Source organism: Myxine glutinosa, chromosome 2, assembly GCF_964187855.1.
Source record: "Myxine glutinosa chromosome 2, kmMyxGlut1.1, whole genome shotgun sequence".
Lineage (NCBI taxonomy): Eukaryota > Metazoa > Chordata > Myxini > Myxiniformes > Myxinidae > Myxine > Myxine glutinosa.
In genome coordinates this window covers 151,794,998-151,816,572 of record NC_136262.1, presented here as the reverse complement: position 1 = coordinate 151,816,572, position 21,575 = coordinate 151,794,998, and the positions used below count along the sequence as shown (strand labels likewise).

The 21,575-nt window shown below is 43.3% G+C and overlaps 1 protein-coding gene across 1 annotated transcript in view; it reads right to left on the bottom strand.

Annotated features, from left to right (window-relative positions):
- Positions 1 to 7,395: 7,395 nt before the first annotated feature.
- The window catches only part of LOC137422258 (uncharacterized), a 28,271-nt gene continuing 14,091 nt past the window's right edge, over positions 7,396 to 21,575 (bottom strand). Inside the window, exons 3-5 of the mRNA XM_078772814.1 lie at positions 21,159 to 21,240; positions 17,759 to 17,825; positions 7,396 to 7,911 (exon numbers count right to left, since the gene is read on the bottom strand). Coding sequence (XP_078628940.1) covers positions 7,684 to 7,911; positions 17,759 to 17,825; positions 21,159 to 21,240 — 377 coding nt within the window. The 3' untranslated portion in view covers positions 7,396 to 7,683. The remainder of the gene's footprint in view (positions 7,912 to 17,758; positions 17,826 to 21,158; positions 21,241 to 21,575) is intronic.

Here is a 21,575-nt window from a genome sequence, read left to right as displayed (position 1 = left end):
TATTTGAGTTTTGTCATCAAATTTTCAACAAAGCTTTATTATGAAAATATGGAGAAGTCAAATTAATAATACGGTCAAAAGTCAAATAAAATCGTCAATTTTCATCCGATCGACCTGAAATTTAAAAAATTTGCATATTCGGTCACTGAATTAGTTCATCAATCAAAAGCTGGAAACCGATTGTTGTTGTTGTTTTTCGTATCAAAAGGTCAAAGGTCAAGGTTGCATAAAATATGAATATGTCAGTGACCCAGTATGACCAAATCTATCAAGTTTAATCTGTCTTGTCAAGGTCAAAGGTCAAGGTCACAAAATGGTCAATTTCCAAGTGATGACTTGAAATTTTAGGAAGGTTTGCATATTGTTTGTCTGCTGTGTGCAGGATATCTCAAAAATTTGTGGACGATTTATGGCAAAACGTGGTGGATGAGTTGGTTTGGTGACAAGAACAAGCCGATTAGATTTTGTTTCAGGTCGGAATCCAGATCCGGCCTATCACTGGATACAAAACGTAAACTGTTCAACTGGCGAACGTGGCTGGGCGTTGCCTTTTTTTTCTTCTTTTTTTTTTTGTATACAAGATCGAGGCTCGTGAAAGAGCTAACATTAATCACACAAAAAGACAAACCGACACACAAAACACAAAAAACAAGGGGAGCGGCAGACAAGATGGGGAGAGAGGGGGAAGGACACAAACACAACATTTGAGAGCAGGGACATCGGGAGGACTTGGGGGGAGGTGGGAGAGGAATAAAACATATGAATACTGCAAGGACTCTGGGGTGAATTAGCGGGGGTAGAAAAGATCAAGGTTTTCGATGGGGGAAGATAAGAGATGGTGGTGAACAGCTGTTTTAAAGCCCTGGAGGGAGGAGTGGGATTGAAGGGAGTGGGGGAGTTTGTTCCAGAGGCGGGAGCAAAGGGGAATGAAAGAGTGAAGGGGAGCCAGCCTAGACTTTGGCAGTTTAACCATAAGAGGGTTGCAGGCAGATCTTGTGCGACCTGAAGGAATATTGGGGGGACAGAGCACAGAGAGAGCTGGGGGAGCAAGGCCGGAGAGGAGTCGGTAGAAGACAGAAAGACCACCAACTTGCCTACGGTGAGTGAGTGAAAGGCCCTCGGAGTTGACTACATCGCAGGAGATTCCAATTATTCTGGAAGCTTTGGCCTCAACAGCGTGAAGCCGAGCAAGGTGTGAGGCAGGAGCACCAGCCCAGAGGGGGGTTTGCTTTGTACTTTTAGTTTGCATTTGCTTTGTACTTTTCGTTGTATTTATTTCCAAAATAGAGTGGAGTATAAGGTTTTAAACAATCGGAGTTCGATGGAACTTGCGTCGGTCTGACCATCGAGCACTCAAACAGATCTTAGTAAAAAATAATCCCAAAAAATCATTTATAAAGTTTCCTAAATCAGGCCTTCGGTCAGGTTGGCTTTCCAGGAAGAGAAGGGAACTTGTTTCAGAGCAACGTCCTCACCACATGGTTCAGTGACCCATGGGTGGGAAGAAGGGTAGGATAACTGAAGAGAATATGGGATGAATCTGTACCTGGGAAGGACCAGGATTCTGTGGAGGAACTTCTGTAGTTGGTTTACCATCCCAAGAAACTCCTCAGTTGGACTGATGTTTGTTGGTGCTTCCATTTCCTGGACCCCTCTGGTTTTATCTGGGCCTGGCTGTGACGTGCTACACCAGTGAGATATATATATATTTTTTTTGTATACAAGATCGAGGCTCGTGAAAGAGCTAACATTAATCACACAAAAAGTCAAACCGACACATAAAACACAAAAAATAAGGGGAGCGGTAGACAAGATGGGGAGAGAGGGTGAAGGACACAAACACAACATTTGAGAGCAGGGACATCGAGAGAAATTTGGGAGAGAGAGGGCTTGGGGGGAGGTGGGAGAGGTATAAAACATATGGACACTGCAAGGATTTCCAGGAAAGAAGTTGGAATTTCAAAAAAGTGTATCTGGGGTGAATTAGCGGGGGTAGAAAAGATCAAGGTTTTGGATGGGGGAAGATAAGAGATGGTGGTGAACAGCTGTTTTAAAGACCTGGAGGGAGGAGTGGGATTGAAGGGAATGGGGGTGTTTGTTCCAGAGGTGGGAGAAAAGAGGAAGGAAAGAGTGAAAGTGAGCAGAAAGTCTTGATTTTGGCAGTTTAACCATAAGAGGGTTGCAGGCAGATCTTGTCCGACCTGTAGGAATATTTGGGGGACAGAGCCCAGAGAGAGCTGGGGGGGGCAAGGCCAGAGAGGAGTCGGTAGAAGACTGAAAGACCACCAACCTGCCTGCGGTGAGTGAGTGAAAGTTAGCTTCATCGCAGGAGATTCCAATGATTCTGAAAGCTTTGGTTTCAACAGCGTGAAGACGAGCTAGGTGTGAGGCAGGAGCACCAGCCCAGAGGGGAGAGCAGTATTCCATTGAGCTGCGGATGAAAGCCTTGTATGTGGTGAGGAGCTCAGGTGTGCCAAGGAAGGACTTTGCACGACGGAGGATGCCCAGTCAGCGACTGGCTTTGGAGGCCAGATTGGAAATGTGGTTTTCCCAAGAAAGATCATGGCAGATAGTGAGACCCAAAAGCTTTGTGACTTCATCTGTGAGATCATCTGTGACTTCAGTCACCATTCTGTTCCGGAAGTGTTCTGGGGCTGAGGCAATTCCAAATAGCAAGCAATTCAAGTAGTTGAGCATTTGTTAGCAGCTCTCACATCACCGCTTATGTCTGTCTGCTGCCGCTTATCTCCTCCGATTACCTCGCCATATTTATGGCTTTCGTGATCAGGGTTACTTCCTTGTCCAACTGCATTCTTATTTCATGGCGGCCATTTTGAAAATCAAAAATGGTGGCTATGCAGGCACCTGCACAAATGTAAACATTGATTTTTAGATTCCTGATGCCATAAGGTTCTCACAAATGTATTGGTTTGCTAATCTCCATAAAATTTGAAGAAAAATACATATTGTGAACCTGACTAGAAGTCGAATAGCGCCAGAGGTTGGATGGTGAAGGTGGCACTGGGTGGGGCTCCGCTGCTGCATTTTTGTCATACATTGTTTCCCCCCCCCCCCCCCCATGCTTGTCCTGCGTAGACTCGGTTTCTTCAAAACTTTGCTGTTGCAGCACTTCTGACACCATGTTGTGTTGGGCATTTTAAAGGATTCAACACCACCAGAGGTTTAACTGTTTTATTACAGTATGCAGCATACAGTGCATAACTCTGACCTAGAGCTAAAGACTCCGCATACATCTCTCCAGCTCAGCCCACCGGACAGGCCCCTCCTCCATGTCACGTCACTTCCTGTGATGTGTATGTGTGCATTATGCCACATTTGCTAGCCTAAATCAGATGTTAAAGATCCCACCGGATATTTCAGGCAAAAGTGAGTCATCGCTGGCATCCTGAACAAATAACAAATTCCTGCCTTGACTGACTGCTGGAGCAGCAATGGCAAAACCAGTCAGCTTGACCAAACCACCCTTACCAGGAGATCGAGAAAAACTTGTGTTGTGTAAACAAAATGATGTGATGGAGATACATTCAGCATGCATGGACCAATCGCTCCTTTTTGTGTTTTTCATCTACGTTTACATTTATTTGTGTATTATATTGTTGAGGTTTTGAGAATTGTACATATAACATCATTAAAGGTTAAAGGTTTGCCCCCCATAGTTAGTCCACAAGCAACACGTAGGCCCACTTAGAGTATTAGTTATGTCATAGTATGTGTAAGAGTAGGCCATTTCACTAGTAACATCTGCGTTGTGTAAAGAAATAAGCTTAGGTACCTGTTCATTTTGCGGCCGCACTTCATTTCCACCAATGGGCAAACTCGATCCCGCACCCCATTGGGCGAATCCACCTCGTTTGTTACGCTTTGGCCGCCAGCAGCGTTAGCTGCCCGTTGCTCGCTCAAACTAGTCGGGTGACCACGAGGTAGGCCTGAAAAGGGGGAGGAGCGCGAGGTCAGGGTGTGGCCGCGTCAAGCAGCACATCAAAGGCGGTGACGGTAAGGGCACCAGCCAACCAGAGCTCGGTGGGCATGGCTGAGAGGGCGTGGCAAGAAACGTCTGGTGAGTTCCAGAGGGTTCCAAGGGCGTGGTAATAAAACCCTTGGCGCGAGGCCTCCCACGGGGATGAGAAAGGGATGCGCAGTGTTGAAGTTGAGAGAGGAGAAGAGAGAGGCACTTACAAAGGACTTGATGAGGACGGGAGCCAAGCGCTGGTATCAAGAGGACTGGTTGGAAAAGGATACGGAGTTGAGAAGGGAGAAGCGCAATGCTCGCGTTTATTGAACCTGTACGAACTGTCTGTTTATTACGTACGCGGCTGAGCCGCGAGTGTAACCGCAAAGCCAGCCTACCGTTGCCCTGTAATAATCCCCTGCGCGCCAAACGACACGCGGAGAGCTCCTGCCGTCTGGTTCATCTGCTTGGCGGTGCGAGTTTGGGACCGGAGGAAGAGCTGCCTGGACGCATCCCTGGACCATCGACCTGGTCAACTACAAACCCCGTGTGAGTGTGTCTGAGTGTGGCGGGCCCGTTTGTCCAGGGATAAGTTAAGACTGTATAAGGCTGCACTGTGTGTGCTTCTTCTTCTTCTTGTACAAAGTGTAAATAAATTCTGTTATTCCTTTTCTTCCCAAATTTGACCGCTTCAGTCATTTCTCCATTGGGTAAGCGTGGCACGATTACAAACCGCTTGGATCGGGTTTAGTCCTTGATAACGGCTCGGGTCACGGGTCACTACCGCTCGGCGTTTCCACTAACACCCGTGATTCGGGCGGGGCTTATTTCCTCGTTTCCGGTCAGTGTTAGTACTTAGGTAATAGCGAATTCATAGTCCTAACACCCTATCTAACGCTGTCCGGGAAGGACGTCATAGGTCCCGGGTCCCGTCGGCTAGTAAAAGACAAGGGGACTAATCCCCCCTTGGTAAGGGGAAAGGCCGACGCCGAGATCCGCAACAATATAAACGAATCTGCAGCAAAGTGGCAATGTGTGAATTCATTTGTTATCACAGCCAAAAGTATTTGAAGAGAGATTTCCTGGATTATATAATAAGAAAGAAAGAAAAATCTGAAGGTTTAAAAATGTTGGTATTGTCAAAAAAAATAAAAATAAATAGCAGTCACAACAATTAGGCCAAAAATACACAAGAGAAAATGATTTTTATTACTGAAAATAATTGGAAAATTAAAACTATGCACACAGATCAAGTTTGACTTTTAAGTTAAATATCCTCATGGGAAACCTGGTAATTCCCGTCAACCATTTTGAACCAAACAAAATCAAATAATGATGAGAAAAATTGCTTAACGCAGCTAAGGAAGTCTGAAATAAAAAATATATACTACTTCAAAAGAGTATTACAGGTAACACAGGCAGTTTTGTATCTCTTCAACTATTTGTATGAAGTGCACATTGCCTGATAACCTATTGCAGTAGTTAGTGAGGTTGAACTTCTGCCAATTAAACACACCATTCGTTCAGCAGAAGAAAGGCAGAAAAAGTGACATGCTGCACAACATACGTTCTGTAATAGATATTATCACAAAGATAACTGTGTTGGTGTATACTCGATAAAAACCATGACGAATGAGCAATTCTATCAAAGGAGGACATTTATCATGAGCCTGGAATTTGGGGAGGGCACGAGCATTAGTGGAGCGTTCAAAAAATTATCGGAACGAGATACTTACAACAGTCTCAATATCTACCTACAAACTAATATAATAGTCTCAATATCTACCTTTAGGTAGAATATTCTATAAGAATATTATATAAGAATATACTTTAGGAATATTCTATAAGAATATACTTATAGAATATTCTCAATATCTACCTAGAAACGAATGGAATAGACTCGATATCTACCAAAAAAACTAATAGAATAGTCTCAATATCTACCTACAAACTTATAGAATAGTCTCAATATACACCTACAAACTTATAGAATAGTCTCAATATACACCTACAAACTTATAGAATCGTCTCAATATCGACCTACAAACTTATAGAATAGTCTCAATATATACATACAAACTTATAGAATCGTCTCAATATCTACCTACAAACTTATAGAATAGTCTCAATATCTACCTACAAACTTATAGAATAGTCTCAATATATACCTACAAACTTATAGAATCGTCTCAATATCTACCTACAAACTTCTAGAATAGTTTCAATATCTACCTACAAACTTATAGAATAGTCTCAATATACACCTACAAACTTGTAGAATCGTCTCAATATCTACCTACAAACTTATAGAATAGTCTCAATATACACCTACAAACTTATAGAATCGTCTCAATATCTATCTACAAACTTATAGAATAGTCTCAATATATACCTACAAACTTATAGAATCGTCTCAATATCTACCTACAAACTTATAGAATAGTCTCAATATCTACCTACAAACTTATAGAATAGTCTCAATATATACCTACAAACTTATAGAATCGTCTCAATATCTACCTACAAACTTCTAGAATAGTTTCAATATCTACCTACAAACTAATGGAATAGACTCAATATCTACCTACAAACTTATAGAATAGTCTCAATATCTACCTACAAACTTCTAGAATAGTCTCAATATCTACCTACAAACTAATGGAATAGACTCAATATCTACCTACAAACTTATAGAATCGTCTCAATATCTACCTACAAACTTATAGAATAGTCTCAATATCTACCTACACACTTATAGAATAGTCTCATTATCTACCTACAAACTTATAGAATAGTCTCAATATATACCTACAAACTTCTAGAATAGTCTCAATATATACCTACAAACTTCTAGAATAGTCTCAATATCTACCTACAAACTTATAGAATAGTCTCAATGTCTACCTACAAACTAATGGAAGAGACTCGATATCTACCAACAAACTTATAGAATAGTCTCAATATCTACCTACAAACTTCTAGAATAGACTCAATATCTACCTACAAACTTATAGAATAGTCTCAATATCTACCTAAAAACTTATAGCATAGTCTCAATATCTACCTACAAACTTATAGAATAGTCTCAATATCTAACTACAAACTTATAAAATAGTCTCAATATCTACCTACAAACTTATAGGTTAGACTCAATATCTATCTACAAACTTATAGCATAGTCTCAATATCTACCTACAAAATTATAAAATAGTCTCAATATCTACCTACAAACTTATAGAATAGACTCAATATCTACCTACAAACTTATAGAATAGTCTCAATATATACCTACAAACTTCTAGAATAGTCTCAATATCTACCTACAAACTTATAGAATAGTCTCAATATCTACCTACAAACTTATAGCATAGTCTCAATATCTACCTACAAACTTATAAAATAGTCTCAATATCTACCTACAAACTTATAGAATAGACTCAATATCTACCTACAAACTTATAAAATAGTCTCAATATCTACCTACAAACTTATAGAATAGACTCAATATCTATGTTGCTTGGATCTCGATTGGAGAACGTTTTTGAATGCCCCTCGTACATGAGGATTAATCGGAGACAAATAAGCAGACAAACGTGACATTTGCAGTGGCATAGTACAGATCAGTTACAAAGGTGAGAAACGACACAAGCATTCTTGAGAACCGACTTTTAGTAGAGCAATGTGAAATATCTACATCCTTTTGAAAATGATCTTTAGGCCTGAAGATTGTAGTATGATGAAAAATTCCCATCATATGTCACCGTAACTACATAATTTCCAGACATCACTGATTGATCTAGATTAGAATATTCGTTGTTGGCGTGACAAATGGGTACAATGACCTGTGGTTGGCACAATGGGTCCACGGATAGTGTGCAAAATTGCACCTCTTCTAATCCTTGCGGTAAACACGGTTTTCCAAAGTGAAAAGGTTTTCCAGCCTGTAAACACAAAACATACTGTTATGTGGAAGGGGGATCCATAGTTAGACCATGCAAGTGTAGTATGGTCCATGTGTTTCAAGTAGCTGTTAGATTGGCATGTAACAGGGACCTGTCAGGTTAAGTCTTTTGTTACATGTGACACTGAGGAGGCAGCGTATGTAATTTATAGACAGGATAGACGTTAATATGTGGGCGTGAACACCTCATGTGATAGGTGGAGCTGTATGTGAGAACTTATCATGAGAGACTTCGAGAACTTTCATCTGTCTGGCCACCACGATCTGTCGGGACTCGGCCAAGGGGAGGGGGGGGGGGGGAACAAGAGAGGCCTGATAGGAGGAAGAAGAGGCCTCGTTGTAGAGAGGAGATCGCAAAATAACCTCATGTGGAAAAACTGTTCAAACTGTTGGAGTGGACCAAGCATGGCTCTCTCTTCCATTGGTCCAAACTGAATTCACCCTGTGTTGGTGGAGGAAGAGGGCCAAGGGCACCCCCATGAGGCCTTACTTAAAAGACGAGGTCACGAGGCCTAGTGGAGTAGGTGGATCATCGCTGGCATTCCACATGAAACACCATCTTCTTCATGCTCGTTTTGGCTCTTGGTCACTATTCATCTCGCCCCGGATCCTGAAGCGATCTATTTTGAGCCTGGCGTTCACCCTACGCATCAGATAAGGGAAGTCTCGCCTACAATTGTTTTGGTGCACAAGTGTGATTTGTGGAGCTGAGTGGGTTAGGAATTGTTTTATTACCAATCATTGTACAAATGAGTTAGATTCTAACTGTTAGAATATTCCCATTTACCTCTTTGTTTCCATTTGACTCGCATGTTTTGTTCCATTTTGTTTACAGCATCTTGTTACTCTCTTTCCTATTCACCTTATAAACAAATCCTTTAAAAGGTAAGAAACGTGTTTCAGATATCTGCTTTTGTGTCCATGAGCTGCCATTATTTTGGCCCAATTGAAGCTCTTTGAGAACAGTAAAGTTAAAATTAATTAAATAAATGCAGTGAAATAAAAGATCGTTCGGTCCATCTACCGAGTCCAACTTGGTACTGAGGCTTCTGTTTTAACCAGAGCTGCAGACGTGACAATACTGTACAATGTGATACAGAACTGTACACTGCATAATTAGCAACATTGATTTACTACCAGCAGGTAATTTTATTCGCGAGGCAGTAATTTGCTTCATAATTCCATCATGGAGTTGCATTACTTGGAGTGTTTTTGAGACTGGAAAACTATTTCAAATTTTCAATCACTGCAATCAATCATATGAAACATTCATCACATTGTTTTTTAGAATGTATCATACAATTCAATATGTCCTACAGAGTGCAGACAATATTGTTATGTTTGTGGAGGTAGGCATGGAATACCTTAGGAAAGTTAGGAATGTATAGCTTAGAATGAACCATATGCCGTGAAGAAGAAGAATCTCTATTAAGTTGGTCGACTGTGTGGGTAAGAGCGTTTGCATGTCGCCATAAGGGGCGTGGCTTTTGTGTTAACTAGTTCTAGGGTGTAAGATTAATAAACCCCAGTGTGTAATTGGCCCCCTGTGATTTTTTCCTTTGTTCTTATACAATTCACTCGGCCAGCCATGCAAACGGCACATTGCCACAACCACACCGACAAGCCTACAGAAACCAGCACATTTGCCAATCGGCAAGTAAACCCTGACGTCATCCAAACATTCCCAAACAGAGATTAGACTCCACCCCTCGACAACTCGTGTCGGGGAGGCCAGGCCTCGACCTTCGTCATTGGGTGCCAAGCAAGGCTGTAAGGCCCTGGCCTGAAGACGACGACTGGTCGGTGACATGGGATGTCGGTGATTGGATAGAGTGTGACGTCAGCGGTGGAACATTCAAGAGGTAGGAGAGCAAAAAGAAGCCGTCTCGCCATCTTGGTCTCTTTTGTGCTGGCGTTCGTTGGAGGCAGTCACATTTTCTCTCGTTCTGGCTCACGACTCGAGTGAGCGCTGTTATCTCGGTTGCGCTGGTGAGGAGACGTGTCGGAGGTTTGGAAGTTTTGCAACATTGGAGGAGTCGGGTGCTGTTAACTGTGTGCTTTTCGGGTGAAGAGAGAGCCACGTCTCGCTTGGCGGTGGAAGTGAGGAAGGGCTGGTTGGCTGCTTGTTCATGATGCGTTTTCGGTGCCATTTGTTTGTGCACTTCCCATGCGGAAGTTTGGAGGCGACGAACGCCAAGCCCTCCCCCCCCCCCCCCCCCCCATTCCCCGTTGTAACCAGAGTTAAAAAGACAATCTGCCAAAGACAATCCTTCCAAAGTTTGAAGTACGCCTCGGAGTTAAAGCTTGTTTCGGTCATCCGTCACCCAGGGTTCTTGACCCCAGGGACGCCACAATATTATATTGTCGTCATTGTCGTTGTTGCCGCCAATCTGTGTGTTATTTTGTCTGTATGTCTGTCTGTCTGTTTCTCTGCGAACAGGATGTCTCAAAAATTGTGGATGGATTCAGCCGAAAGTTTGTGGGCAGGTTGGTTGTGTGACGATGAAGAAATGATTAGATTTGGGTGAAGATCCAGATCCGGATACAATAATTTTTAAACTGATTCTTCACCACTTATAGATCGGGCTAAAATGACATATAGCATGATATCTCAAAAAGTTGTGGACGGATTCGGATGAAACTTGGTGGACTGGTTGGATGTGTGCCAAGGAAGAACTGATTCAATTTTGGTGAAGATCCAGATACGGCCTATCAGTGGGTACAAAACGGAAACTGTTCAACCTAGCGGAGGTTTGCCCTCTATACCGAGTGCCGTTCTAGTTAGCTCACCTGGAACGAAGTTCAGGGGAGCTTATGCGATGGCGCGTCGTCCGACCGCCAGTCCGTAAATACTTGAAACTTCTTGTCTGAAACCGCTGATGGGATTGCGACCAAATTTGGCATAAATTATATTTGTTGTGTTGTGGCTAAAGTTTGTTCATGGCATTAAAAAAAATTGCGGTCTAAGGGGTCTACCGGGGGTCAATAGTTCACCCTATTGTTTGTTTAAAGTCTTATGATTATGTTAGTATGATCTACATGCTGCCCTGTCTTCTAGCAAGGATTGAAATTGGTTTAAAATACCTTTAGTCAGTGCAGCATACTGTTTATTCCACCAGGTGAGCGCCAGGGGTATTGGCCCTATGTTTTTTGTATGCACTGGTCTAACACGATGGTGCAGATGTAATGCAACGACCATTGAACTGTCTTGGATGGGTTTGATTCTCGACCTGACTATTAACTGTCGGATTGGTGCTTCGTAGGAAGTGCATTGCATCACCAATACACTTGTGTGCAGCTTGTTCTCCCCACGTGCCATCCCTTCCTTCCTCCCCTTGATTTCACTCTCTCCTTTACTCTGCTGTTGGTGTTTCCCCCTTTCCATCATCTTCCATCATCTTCCATTCTTCTCTTCTTCTTCTTTCTCTTTCTCTTTCTCTTTCTCTTTCTCTTTCTCTCTCTCTCTCTCTCTCTCCTCTTCCACCAGCCTTGACTGTCCCTCGGTAAAAAAAGGAGTGCCGTCCCTCTAATGGGTGTTAGGCTGGGTGTCTCATCTGCGACCATTACTTGTTGAACGTTAAAGATCCCACAGTATCTTTAATGAAGAGTGGGAGAGTTATTGGTGGCACACTGAACGAATTACAAATTCCTGCCTCAGTCACTTTCAGTCGAATGTCAATAGACAGCCAGTTCTTGAGAGACATCAGCCAAAAAATTTCCCTGACCTGCCGCACAAGAAGGTGGGAATATTGGGGCTATTAAAGCTATGTAATAGGGTGGTCCACAGATATATGTAATATTTAATACTATTTAAAATCTATGCGCCACAAGGATGCCCTTGTTGCTATGTTTATAAAGATCATATGAACCAAATATGAGGTCAATTGGAACTTATTTAGAGGTTGCTCAAAAAAATAACATCTTTAATTTATCCTGTTTTTTTTCAGATGGCAGAAACTCGCAGCTCTTCCACAGTTTGGTTGCTGGGCAAGTCTGAAAAGGAAATAATATGTGGGGGACTACCAACCAAAGGACACACATTGCAGAAAATGGTGTACCATCACATACAAGAACACCATACAGTTCGTGAAAGTGCCAAACTTAGTGTACAAGCTGTGTGTGCATACTGGGAGAAAGCACGAATTCCAGTGCAGAGAGTAGATTCCTGTGAGCGCCAACTTTTGAAGTTGTATGATGCCTACAAACTGGTAAAGAAAAATAGAACCAAGAGATTCGAAAACTATAGAGTGAAGGAGCAGATGTTCAAAGATGATCTTCAATCCCTCTTCGATATCTCACCAAATGATGCGCTTGAGAAAATGACGAATGAAGAAGACAAAGCATTCCTTATCATGCAGCGTGAGGATCCCTCAAGTTCACGTATGGGATCTGTGGACAACACACTGGCAGTGAAGGAGAACAGAAAGCGTATCAGGCTTGAGAATGAAGATAAAAGGAAGAAGAAACATGCTGCTGAGACTCTAACAGCAATGCAATCTGTTCCATCAACATCGGCTGTGGTTGATGATGATGATGATGAGTCTGAGATTGAAAGCTCCGATTCAGGGGACAATGAATTCAAACTCCAAAGTCCATCTTCTGCCAAACAGGCGAAAAAGGGGCTCCCATCCAGGTGATCACTCCAGCAATAGTGGCAACTCTGGACAGAGTAAATCTCTCAGATCGGCGTGCTATGTTTGTGGCCAGTGCTTTTGCACAATCTCTTGGTCATACCATTGAAGACAAGTGCAAGCCAACATTAATAAATAATTTGAGTAATTGAAAATATATAATTATCTATGAATTGATGTATGATGCTAAAAATTCTGCATCTTATTATTCATTAAAATTTGTCAACATTTTGAGCAACCTCTAAATATTGTCCAATCAAGCTCACATTTTCACCACAAACTACTTTCTTCAATAGGAATAGGGGCAGGCTTGTGGAGAAATCAAAATCCAATTTTCACAATTTTTGGACCACCCTAATATGTAAGGTATGTTTTTATCCAAGATGGAAGCCTCAAGTCTCTCTGTACAAATAGACTAAATGAAGGTGTTCATTGGAATCTTCCGCGATTAAGCTAACTCCGGACCTCACGGCAGGTTGGTGGTCTTTCCGTCTTCTACCGACTCCTCTCCGGCCTTGCTTCCCCAGCTCTCTCTGTGCTTTGTCCCCTAAATATTCCTACAGGTCGCACAAGATCTGCCAGCAACCCTCTTATGGTTAAACTGCCAAAATCTAGACTCTCTGCTCACCTTCACTCTGTCATTCTCCTTTTCTCCCGCCTCTGGAACAAACTCCCCCACTCCCTTCAATCCCACTCCTCCCTCCAGGTCTTTAAAACAGCTTTTCACCACCATCTCTTATCTTCCCCCATCCAAAACCTTGATCTTTTTTACCCCCGTTAATTCACCCCAGATCCAATTTTCTGAAATACCAACTTCTTTCCTGGAAGTCCCTTCCTCTCCCCCCTTCCCCCCTCTCCCACCCCCCCTTCCTATGCCTCCTACCCCCAAGCTCTCTCCCTCCCAAAGATCTCCCGATGTCCCTGCTCTCCATCTTGTTCTCCCGCTCCCTTTATCATATGTTTTATGTTTTATGTGTCAGTATGACTTTTTGTGATCAATGTTAGCTCTTACACGAGCCTCGATCTTGTATCCCAAAAAAAAAAAAAAAACTGTCTCGTAAAATCACAGCTGGCTGCGTGCTGGTCATAAATTCCTGCATGCAAATTATGAGTCGCCTGGGTGCAAGATACAAGCAGTGGAAGGCATATTCCATGTGGTGAAGTGCAACGTAAAGATTGTGGAGTGAAAGATGTGAGCAGTGGGGTTTCACTATTGGTGGCATAGTCAATATATACACAAAGAATTAAGTTAAGCACCCCCCCCCCCGTTTTTTTACAACCTCGCACATTACAAGTTTGTTGTCGTCAAAACAGTGTAATATACCCATGATATTGCTATATTTTCTGGAGAAGTGATATTATGGTCACATAAAAACATAACAACCATGCCGTTTTCAATATTTTATTCTGAATAATTTAAGGTGAAATTTTTTGGGAATTTTAGGCATATTTTCACCTCAATTTAAGTATGGAGCTATAGGTCCATCACGGACAGTGTGGATGACGTTTATGTTTTCTAACGTACAGTCATTGTTCTGAGAAGACCTCTAGCGATCTTTGCGTCAATAACGTGTGTAGGACCCACGTGATCGGATCACTGACTCAACCCTACGTCTCATAGACCCTGTAAGCCGTCGTATGCGTTGCTGTGGCAGGTTGAACCCCCTCGAGCACGTTTGGGACATGTTGGGACGACAAATTGCGAAGATGGTCCCTCCAATAGCCAATCTGGATGAATTGGAACGTGCATTACATCGGGAATGGAACAACCTGCCACAGCAACGCATACGACGGCTTACAGGGTCTATGAGACGTAGGGTTGAGTCAGTGATCCGATCACGTGGGTCCTACACACGTTATTGACGCAAAGATCGCTAGAGGTCTTCTCAGAACAATGACTGTACGTTAGAAAACATAAACGTCATCCACACTGTCCGTGATGGACCTATAGCTCCATACTTAAATTGAGGTGAAAATATGCCTAAAATTCCCAAAAATTTTCACCTTAAATTATTCAGAATAAAATATTGAAAACGGCATGGTTGTTATGTTTTTATGTGATCATAATATCACTTCTCCAGAAAATATAGCAATATCATGGGTATATTACACTGTTTTGACGACAACATACTTGTAATGTGCGAGGTTGTAAAAAAACGGGGAGGGGGTGCTTAACTTAATGCTTTGTGTATATATCGATCTACATACATGTAGAAGAACCAGTGAGTTTCTTACTTGTCAAATCGAAGATTCACAGTTTCTTACTTGTCAAATCGAAGATTCACAGTTTATTACTTGTCAAGTCGAGGTATATTCATTTTCTGAGTACGTTTGTCTGTCTGTCACCTACAGGTCACAATTCAACACCAATCTTCACGAGACCTAAACGACGGGTGGTACTAGTCAAAACCTAGAAATATATTGTTTTTGATGACCAAAGGCCAAAGGTCAAGGTCAGAGCAAGGTCATGTTTCCTGAAATATTTTTTGAGCCAACTTGCCACAGATCCATTGTCGAGACTTCCAGATTCCGTCACCACATTCCACTCTTACCAGCGCTTTAAAACCAGTGGTTGTTCGATCACTTCCGTTCAGCCATTTTCTCAAGAGGTCAAGGTTACAAATTCAATTTGGACCTCTAGGTCAAATTTGTAAAATCGTCAATTTTCATCTGATTTACTTGAAATTTAAACAGGATTTGCATATTGTGTCACTGAATTGGTTCAGCGAAAAATCACAAGGATTGATTTAGCCGTTTAGACATGGCAATCTATCTATAATTCCACTAATCTCTGTGTGTATGTTTGTTTGTATGTTTGTATGTTTGTCTGTGACCGCTGTTTCTCGACAACTACCGGTCCGATATACTTGAAACTTGCCAGGTATATTGCTGGGGACCCGAGGATGTGCCTTTTCAAGGTTTTAAATTAATCGCAGAAGTAGTTACCGAGCTATGTCCAAAAAACGATTCAACCAATCAGAGAGCAGCGAGCTATCACGTGTGCCGAACGTGGCGAACAGACTCTGCCTCGGATGGCACATTTGAGAGCGTATTCATTTATTTCCCGTCGGCAAACTATGTTGCCGTTAAACTATGTTTTAAAACTAATAAAAACTAATTTGCGATTCATCGTATTCATCGCTTCACATTTGCGACAGTGAAGACTTCACTTCCGGCAGCCAATCACAGAACGCGTTGTTGCGAGCCCGAGAGCCTGCGCCATTACGGTTCGTAATTCGATTTCTTCCGGAGAAAATAATAATTTCTCGATTTCTTATGCGCATTATTTCTCCCAATTCAGTCAGAGCGAAGGGCGGAAGCGAAGAGCGTTGTTTTTTTTGTTTACGGGCGTACGGGCGGGGTAGAGCGTACGGGTAGCGTTTTTTTTTTTTTTTGGCAAGGAACGGGCACCCACGTACGGGCATGCCCTAGTGCTTTCAATAACATCAATTTCACCCCACGTGATCAAATGGGACTTTTTGTGATTTTATTATTGCCATATCTCAAAATGTTTTCAAAATATCAAATTCAAACATACACATCTTAATTGTGTAGTATATGTGCGTAAATTTTTGTCCCAATTCGGCCAAGGTCCAGATCAAAGACATTCGGAATATGTAAAACACGTATCTGCAGTTTGAAAATGTATCAGCCAAATTTGAGACAGCCAAAACTCTCAGGACACTCGAGAGGTGAAATTTTAGAAACTGCCAAATTGCTGTTTCCGTGGCAACTATTTTATTTGAATTTTGCAACTATCTTGCATCTTTCTTGTTTGTTTCTTCCTCATAATGTTTCCAAACCGTTGGGTGAATTCCCCCTAAACTTGCTGTGGCCCCATTATGTTCACTTTCAATAAGACTTTAAATTCTTAATGATTTTTTTTTGTTTTTTTAATACAAGATCGAAGCTCGTGGAAGAGCAAACAACATTAATCACACAAAAAACGGACACATAAAACATATAATAAGGGGAGCGGTAGACAAGCGGTAGACAAGATTGGGAGAGAGGGGGAAGTACAACATTTGAGAGCAGGGACATCGGGAGGTCTGTGGGAGTGAGGGGGCTTGGGGGGAGGTGGCACGGGAAGGAGGGGGTGGGGGTGGGAGAAGTAAAAAACACGTGGACACAGCAAGGACTTCCAGGAGAGAAGTTGGAATTTCAAAAAAGTGGATCTGGGGTGAATTAACAGGTGTAGAAAAGATCAAGGTTTTGGATGGGTGAAGATAAGAGATGGTGGTGAACAGCTGTTTTAAAGACCTGGAGGGTGGAGTGGGATTGAAGAGAGTGAGGGAGTTTGTTCCAGAGGCAGGAGAAAAGAGGAATGAAGGAGTGAAGGTGAGCAGAGAGTCTTGATTTTGGCAGTTTAACCATAAGAGGGTTCCTGGCAGATCTTGTGCGACCTGTAGGAATATTTGGGGGACAGAGCACAGAGAGAGCTGGGGGAGCAAGGCCGGAAAGGAGTCGGTGGAAGACGGAAAGACCACCAACCTGCCTGCGGTGAGCGAGTGAAAGGCCCTTGCAATCAGCTTCATCGCGGGAGATTCCAATGATTCTGAAGAAATTGATGTAATAAGAAGCATGAACTAAGGGCTCTTTGGCCAATCAGGGTAGTACGTCGGGTGCCTCCCTCGTACATCTGGTTCCCCCCTCGGCTGGTAGAGGGGCGGAGCTTGGACTGCCCTTGTGTATTAAAGGTAAATGCTTTGTCAGGAGAACCTGGCACATTTAGATATTTGTTTTCTTTCTTTATGCACAATGGAAATTAATATACTAAGGGTTGTCTGTCTCTATGGGACTAAACTGAGTCTAACGACTGGTCACAGAATCCTGCGGACCCTTACACAAAGAAATAAGGAGGCTATTTCGCCCATTTCCCCCATCATTGCCATGTTGCATTTCCGAGTTAATTTTTGCTGAAGGCATAAAATGTCCATTTCTGAGCTCAGAATTATTTTTTTTCTGGTTGTTTCTTGCCCTCGCAAATTCTTCCTACCAGGTATATAGTGACATGCCACCATTAGATGACCGTATGACCGTATCTTCAAATAAAACGACATTGCTAAAGTCGACCTAACCCGATCTTGATTGGGTGACCCAACTTGTTTGTGTATAATGTACTGTGTAATACTTTGTCCATGGCATTGTAAGGCGGATCTGTTGGGTATGTATTGCGGGATGCTGCTTGTCACTCACCAGCATATCTTGTAGCCAAGGACAATGGACTGGATCAGATATTGGCGGCCATATAAGAGCTCTGAGCCTGAAAAAACAAGTTATTCCTTGTGCAATGAAACCTTGCAGTAAACTGGATAAGGCTCAAATCAAAGTTAGCACAGGTATAACATGAAAGATACCGTAATAAGATAACAATAGAATGAACAACGCAAATTAAGAACAATGATTGATTGTTATATGGAACCACCTTTAGGGGCCATATTTCCCCGCAGAACAGGGGTTGGTCTTTTTTGGGCACCATGGGTCCCCTTTTTGAAGCAATGTTTTATGGCCGGATGCCCTTCCTGCCGCCAACCCTGTTAGTCGCCTCTTGCGACACACAGGGAATTACCAGTGAAGTGGTACTCAATTTGCCGACCTCGGAAGGATGACAGGCTGAGTCAACCCCCCTGGTGTTGACTAGCACGGGACCAGTGGAAGGGAACGTAGGGAAGCACGTAGCATGTAGGGAAGCACGTAGGGAAGGGAAGTCGTTCTGTGGAAACGAATTACTCATTAATTGTATTTATTAGATATGATAATGCATGATCTCATGTTTTGCAAATTTCATGATGATTTTTAGTTTAATCTCAGATTTTTTTTTTTCCGTCAAATCACGTCGATCACAAAAAATTTGACGGAAAAAAAATAATCCGAGATTAAACTAAAAATCATCATGAAATTTGCAAAACATGAGATCATGCATTATCATATCTAATAAATACAATTAATGAGTTATTCGTTTTAAAAAAGCCTGCAGGTAGAAAAAGAAGACTGGAAGACCAATGGGTCTATTGACGGTATGGGCGTGGCGTACGCTCGGGTGTTGGAGCCACGCCCCTTTAAGAGGATCGGGCGGAAGTCATGGGGGATATAAAAAGACGATTTCCGGGCGGGTTTTTAGTTCTGTGGAAATAAAGGAGCCTTGAACAAGTCAAGACGTTTTTACCCTCTTGTTGTCCGCAACTCCTACATTGGTGACCCCATCGTACCCACCAGCTGGAGACGGCTGGTGTTCGATGCCGTCCACGGTCTTTCTCACCCGGGCAGGAAGGCGTCGCAAAAGTTGGTGGCGGCGAAGTTCGTTTGGCACGGGCTCAGGAAGGATGTGCGCGACTGGGCCAACACCTGCATCGAGTGCCAACGCTTGAAGGTGCATCACCATACCCAGGCCCCGTTGGCGCCATTCACAGTGCCCGAGCGACGGTTTGACCATGTTAACGTCGACGTGGACCTGGTGGGGCCCCTTTCCCCCTTGTGGGGATTCACCCACCTCCTCACGATGGTCGATAGGACCACCGGGTGGCCAGAGGCCGTCCCGCTTACATCTACGATGTCCGCTGATGTGGCCCGGGCGTTCATCGGCACTTGGGTTGCCCGTTTTGGTGCCCCCTCAGACATCTCTTCAGACAGGGGGCCCCAGTTCACTTCAGAGCTCTGGGGTGCTGTTGCCCAGGGATTGGGGGTAAAGCTCCATCGCACGACTGCATATCATCCCCAGGCTAATGGATTGTGTGAGAGGTTCCATCGCTCTATGAAAGCTGCTCTCAGGGCCAGCCTCCGGGATGACAGTTGGGCCGACAGACTCCCGTGAGTAATGTTGGGCCTCAGGACAGCCCCTAAGGAAGACCTCCAGTCCTCATCCGCTGAGCTCGTCTATGGCCAGCCGCTGCGGGTTCCTGGAAAGTTCATTCCTGACGCCACAAGCCCCTGCTCCGCTGCCCGTCAGCGGTCTGTTCTCCGGGAGAATGCCAAGATGTTTGCACCGGTGCCCACATCTCAACATAGTTTGCCTCAGGCCCACGTCCCGCCGGATCTATGTACAGCGGAGTACGTCTTTGTTCGCCATGACGCACACCGGGGGCCGCTTCGGCCGCCTTATGACGGGCCTTTCTGTGTTCTGGAGGCTGGGGACAAGTCCTTCGTGGTCGACATCGGTGGCAAACCGGACCACCTTTCGGTGGACCGCCTCAAGCCGGCTCACTCGGACCTGGACCAGCCCTCTCGGTTGGCCCAACCCCCACGGCGGGGCCGTCCCCCGTCGGGTAAGCCCCCGGTTGGCCGGCCTACCGCCAAGCCGCTAACAGTCCCTGCTCGGGTCATCAGGTGTCGTTTCGGCCGGGTGGTTAAGGGCCTCTGAAAACTGACATTGCCGGTGCGAGTGAATTCTGGGGGGGCGCATGTGGGGGATACCCCATAGAGGCATAATTCACTAGCACAGGACCAGTGGGTCTATTGACGGTATGGGCGTGGCGTGCGCCCGGGTGTTGGAGCCACGCCCCTTTAAGAGGATCGGGCGGAAGTCATGGGGGATATAAAAAGACATGAGTTCCGGTCGGGTTTTTAGTTCTGTGGAAATAAAGGAGCCTTGAACAAATCAAGAAGTTTTTACCTTTTCATTGTCCGCAACTCCTACACAGTATTGTTTTTCTATTTTTTTTTCCAATTTTCCAATTTTCCAGTTTTTCCAATCATGATGGAATATTATTTACCTATATGAACAATGATGTGGCTTCTTTTTTTTTCTTCTTTTTTTGTATACAAGATCGAGGCTCGTGAAAGAGCTAACATTAATCACACAGAAAGACAAACCGACATATAACATATAACATGGGGAGCGGTAGACAAGATGGGGCGAGAGGGGGAGGAACACAAACACAACATCTGAATCATAAAACACAACATTTTATTGAAATTCTACAAATACTGTTTAGATTTTGATGATTTGCGTGTGATATGATTTAACGGATGAATGAATGAATGAATGATCGTTTTAAGGCCATTTTCCCCGCTAGAGCGGGGGTTAGCCTTGCGGGCCCCATGACAATCATGGTTCCCTGTTTGGGGCAATGTTTTTATGGCCGGATGCCCTTCCTGACGCCAACCCTTGGTCACCTCTTACGATGCGCAGGGATACGGTGTACCTATTCTAAACCGGGGTACACACCGGGACCATTCATCCCAGCAAGCTGGTACTCAATTTGCCGACCTCGGAAGGATGACAGGCTGAGTTAGTGAGTCAACCCCCCTGGTGTTAATTCAGCGATCGATCGGGATTCGAACCCAAGATCCGAGGATCCCAAGCCGGCACCCTAACCGCTAAGCCAACACCAGGCTATTTAATGAATATAATTTAACGGATGTTTATATAAATCGTTTAAAATAAAAAAAGCCTTCAATTTCTGAAGTTTTGCCTTTTCATTTGGTCCTCCCAATTGAAGCTCTGCCCGTAGGGCAGATAATACACCAGATAATATCTAGTACAGATAATACACCAACTTAAAATATGGGAATCCATAGCGTTTTTCCAAAAAAAAGAAAAAATCTTTACTATGGTAACACAAGGACATGTTTGCCTGTATTTATATTTTCATTTCACCTTTTTCTTTGGATCATGATGGTGGCCAGCACTACAACCAACAAGAGGACAGCGAGCAAGAAAGGAATGACGACCTGCATATCTGGAAAGTAAACAGACATAAATAAAACATTGGCATTCACCTTCAGGTGTCCTGTTTGTGCCAAGATCTGAGCACTTCACAATATTATGACCTTCGCTTCAATTCGCATGAACGCCGTTCATTTTTATATTTTGGGCTAATGTCTTTGACTTTTGTAAAAAAAAAAAATATATATATAAATACAAACTCTTTTATGAAACTTGGGACCAGAGATGAGATAAGAATAAAAAAAGAATCTAACATTTGTTGGTCCAAGATGAAAATATCTTTGACAATGAATATGAAAATAAGCCATTTAAAATGGAGCGAGACGAAATGATTGTTATGAATTGTTG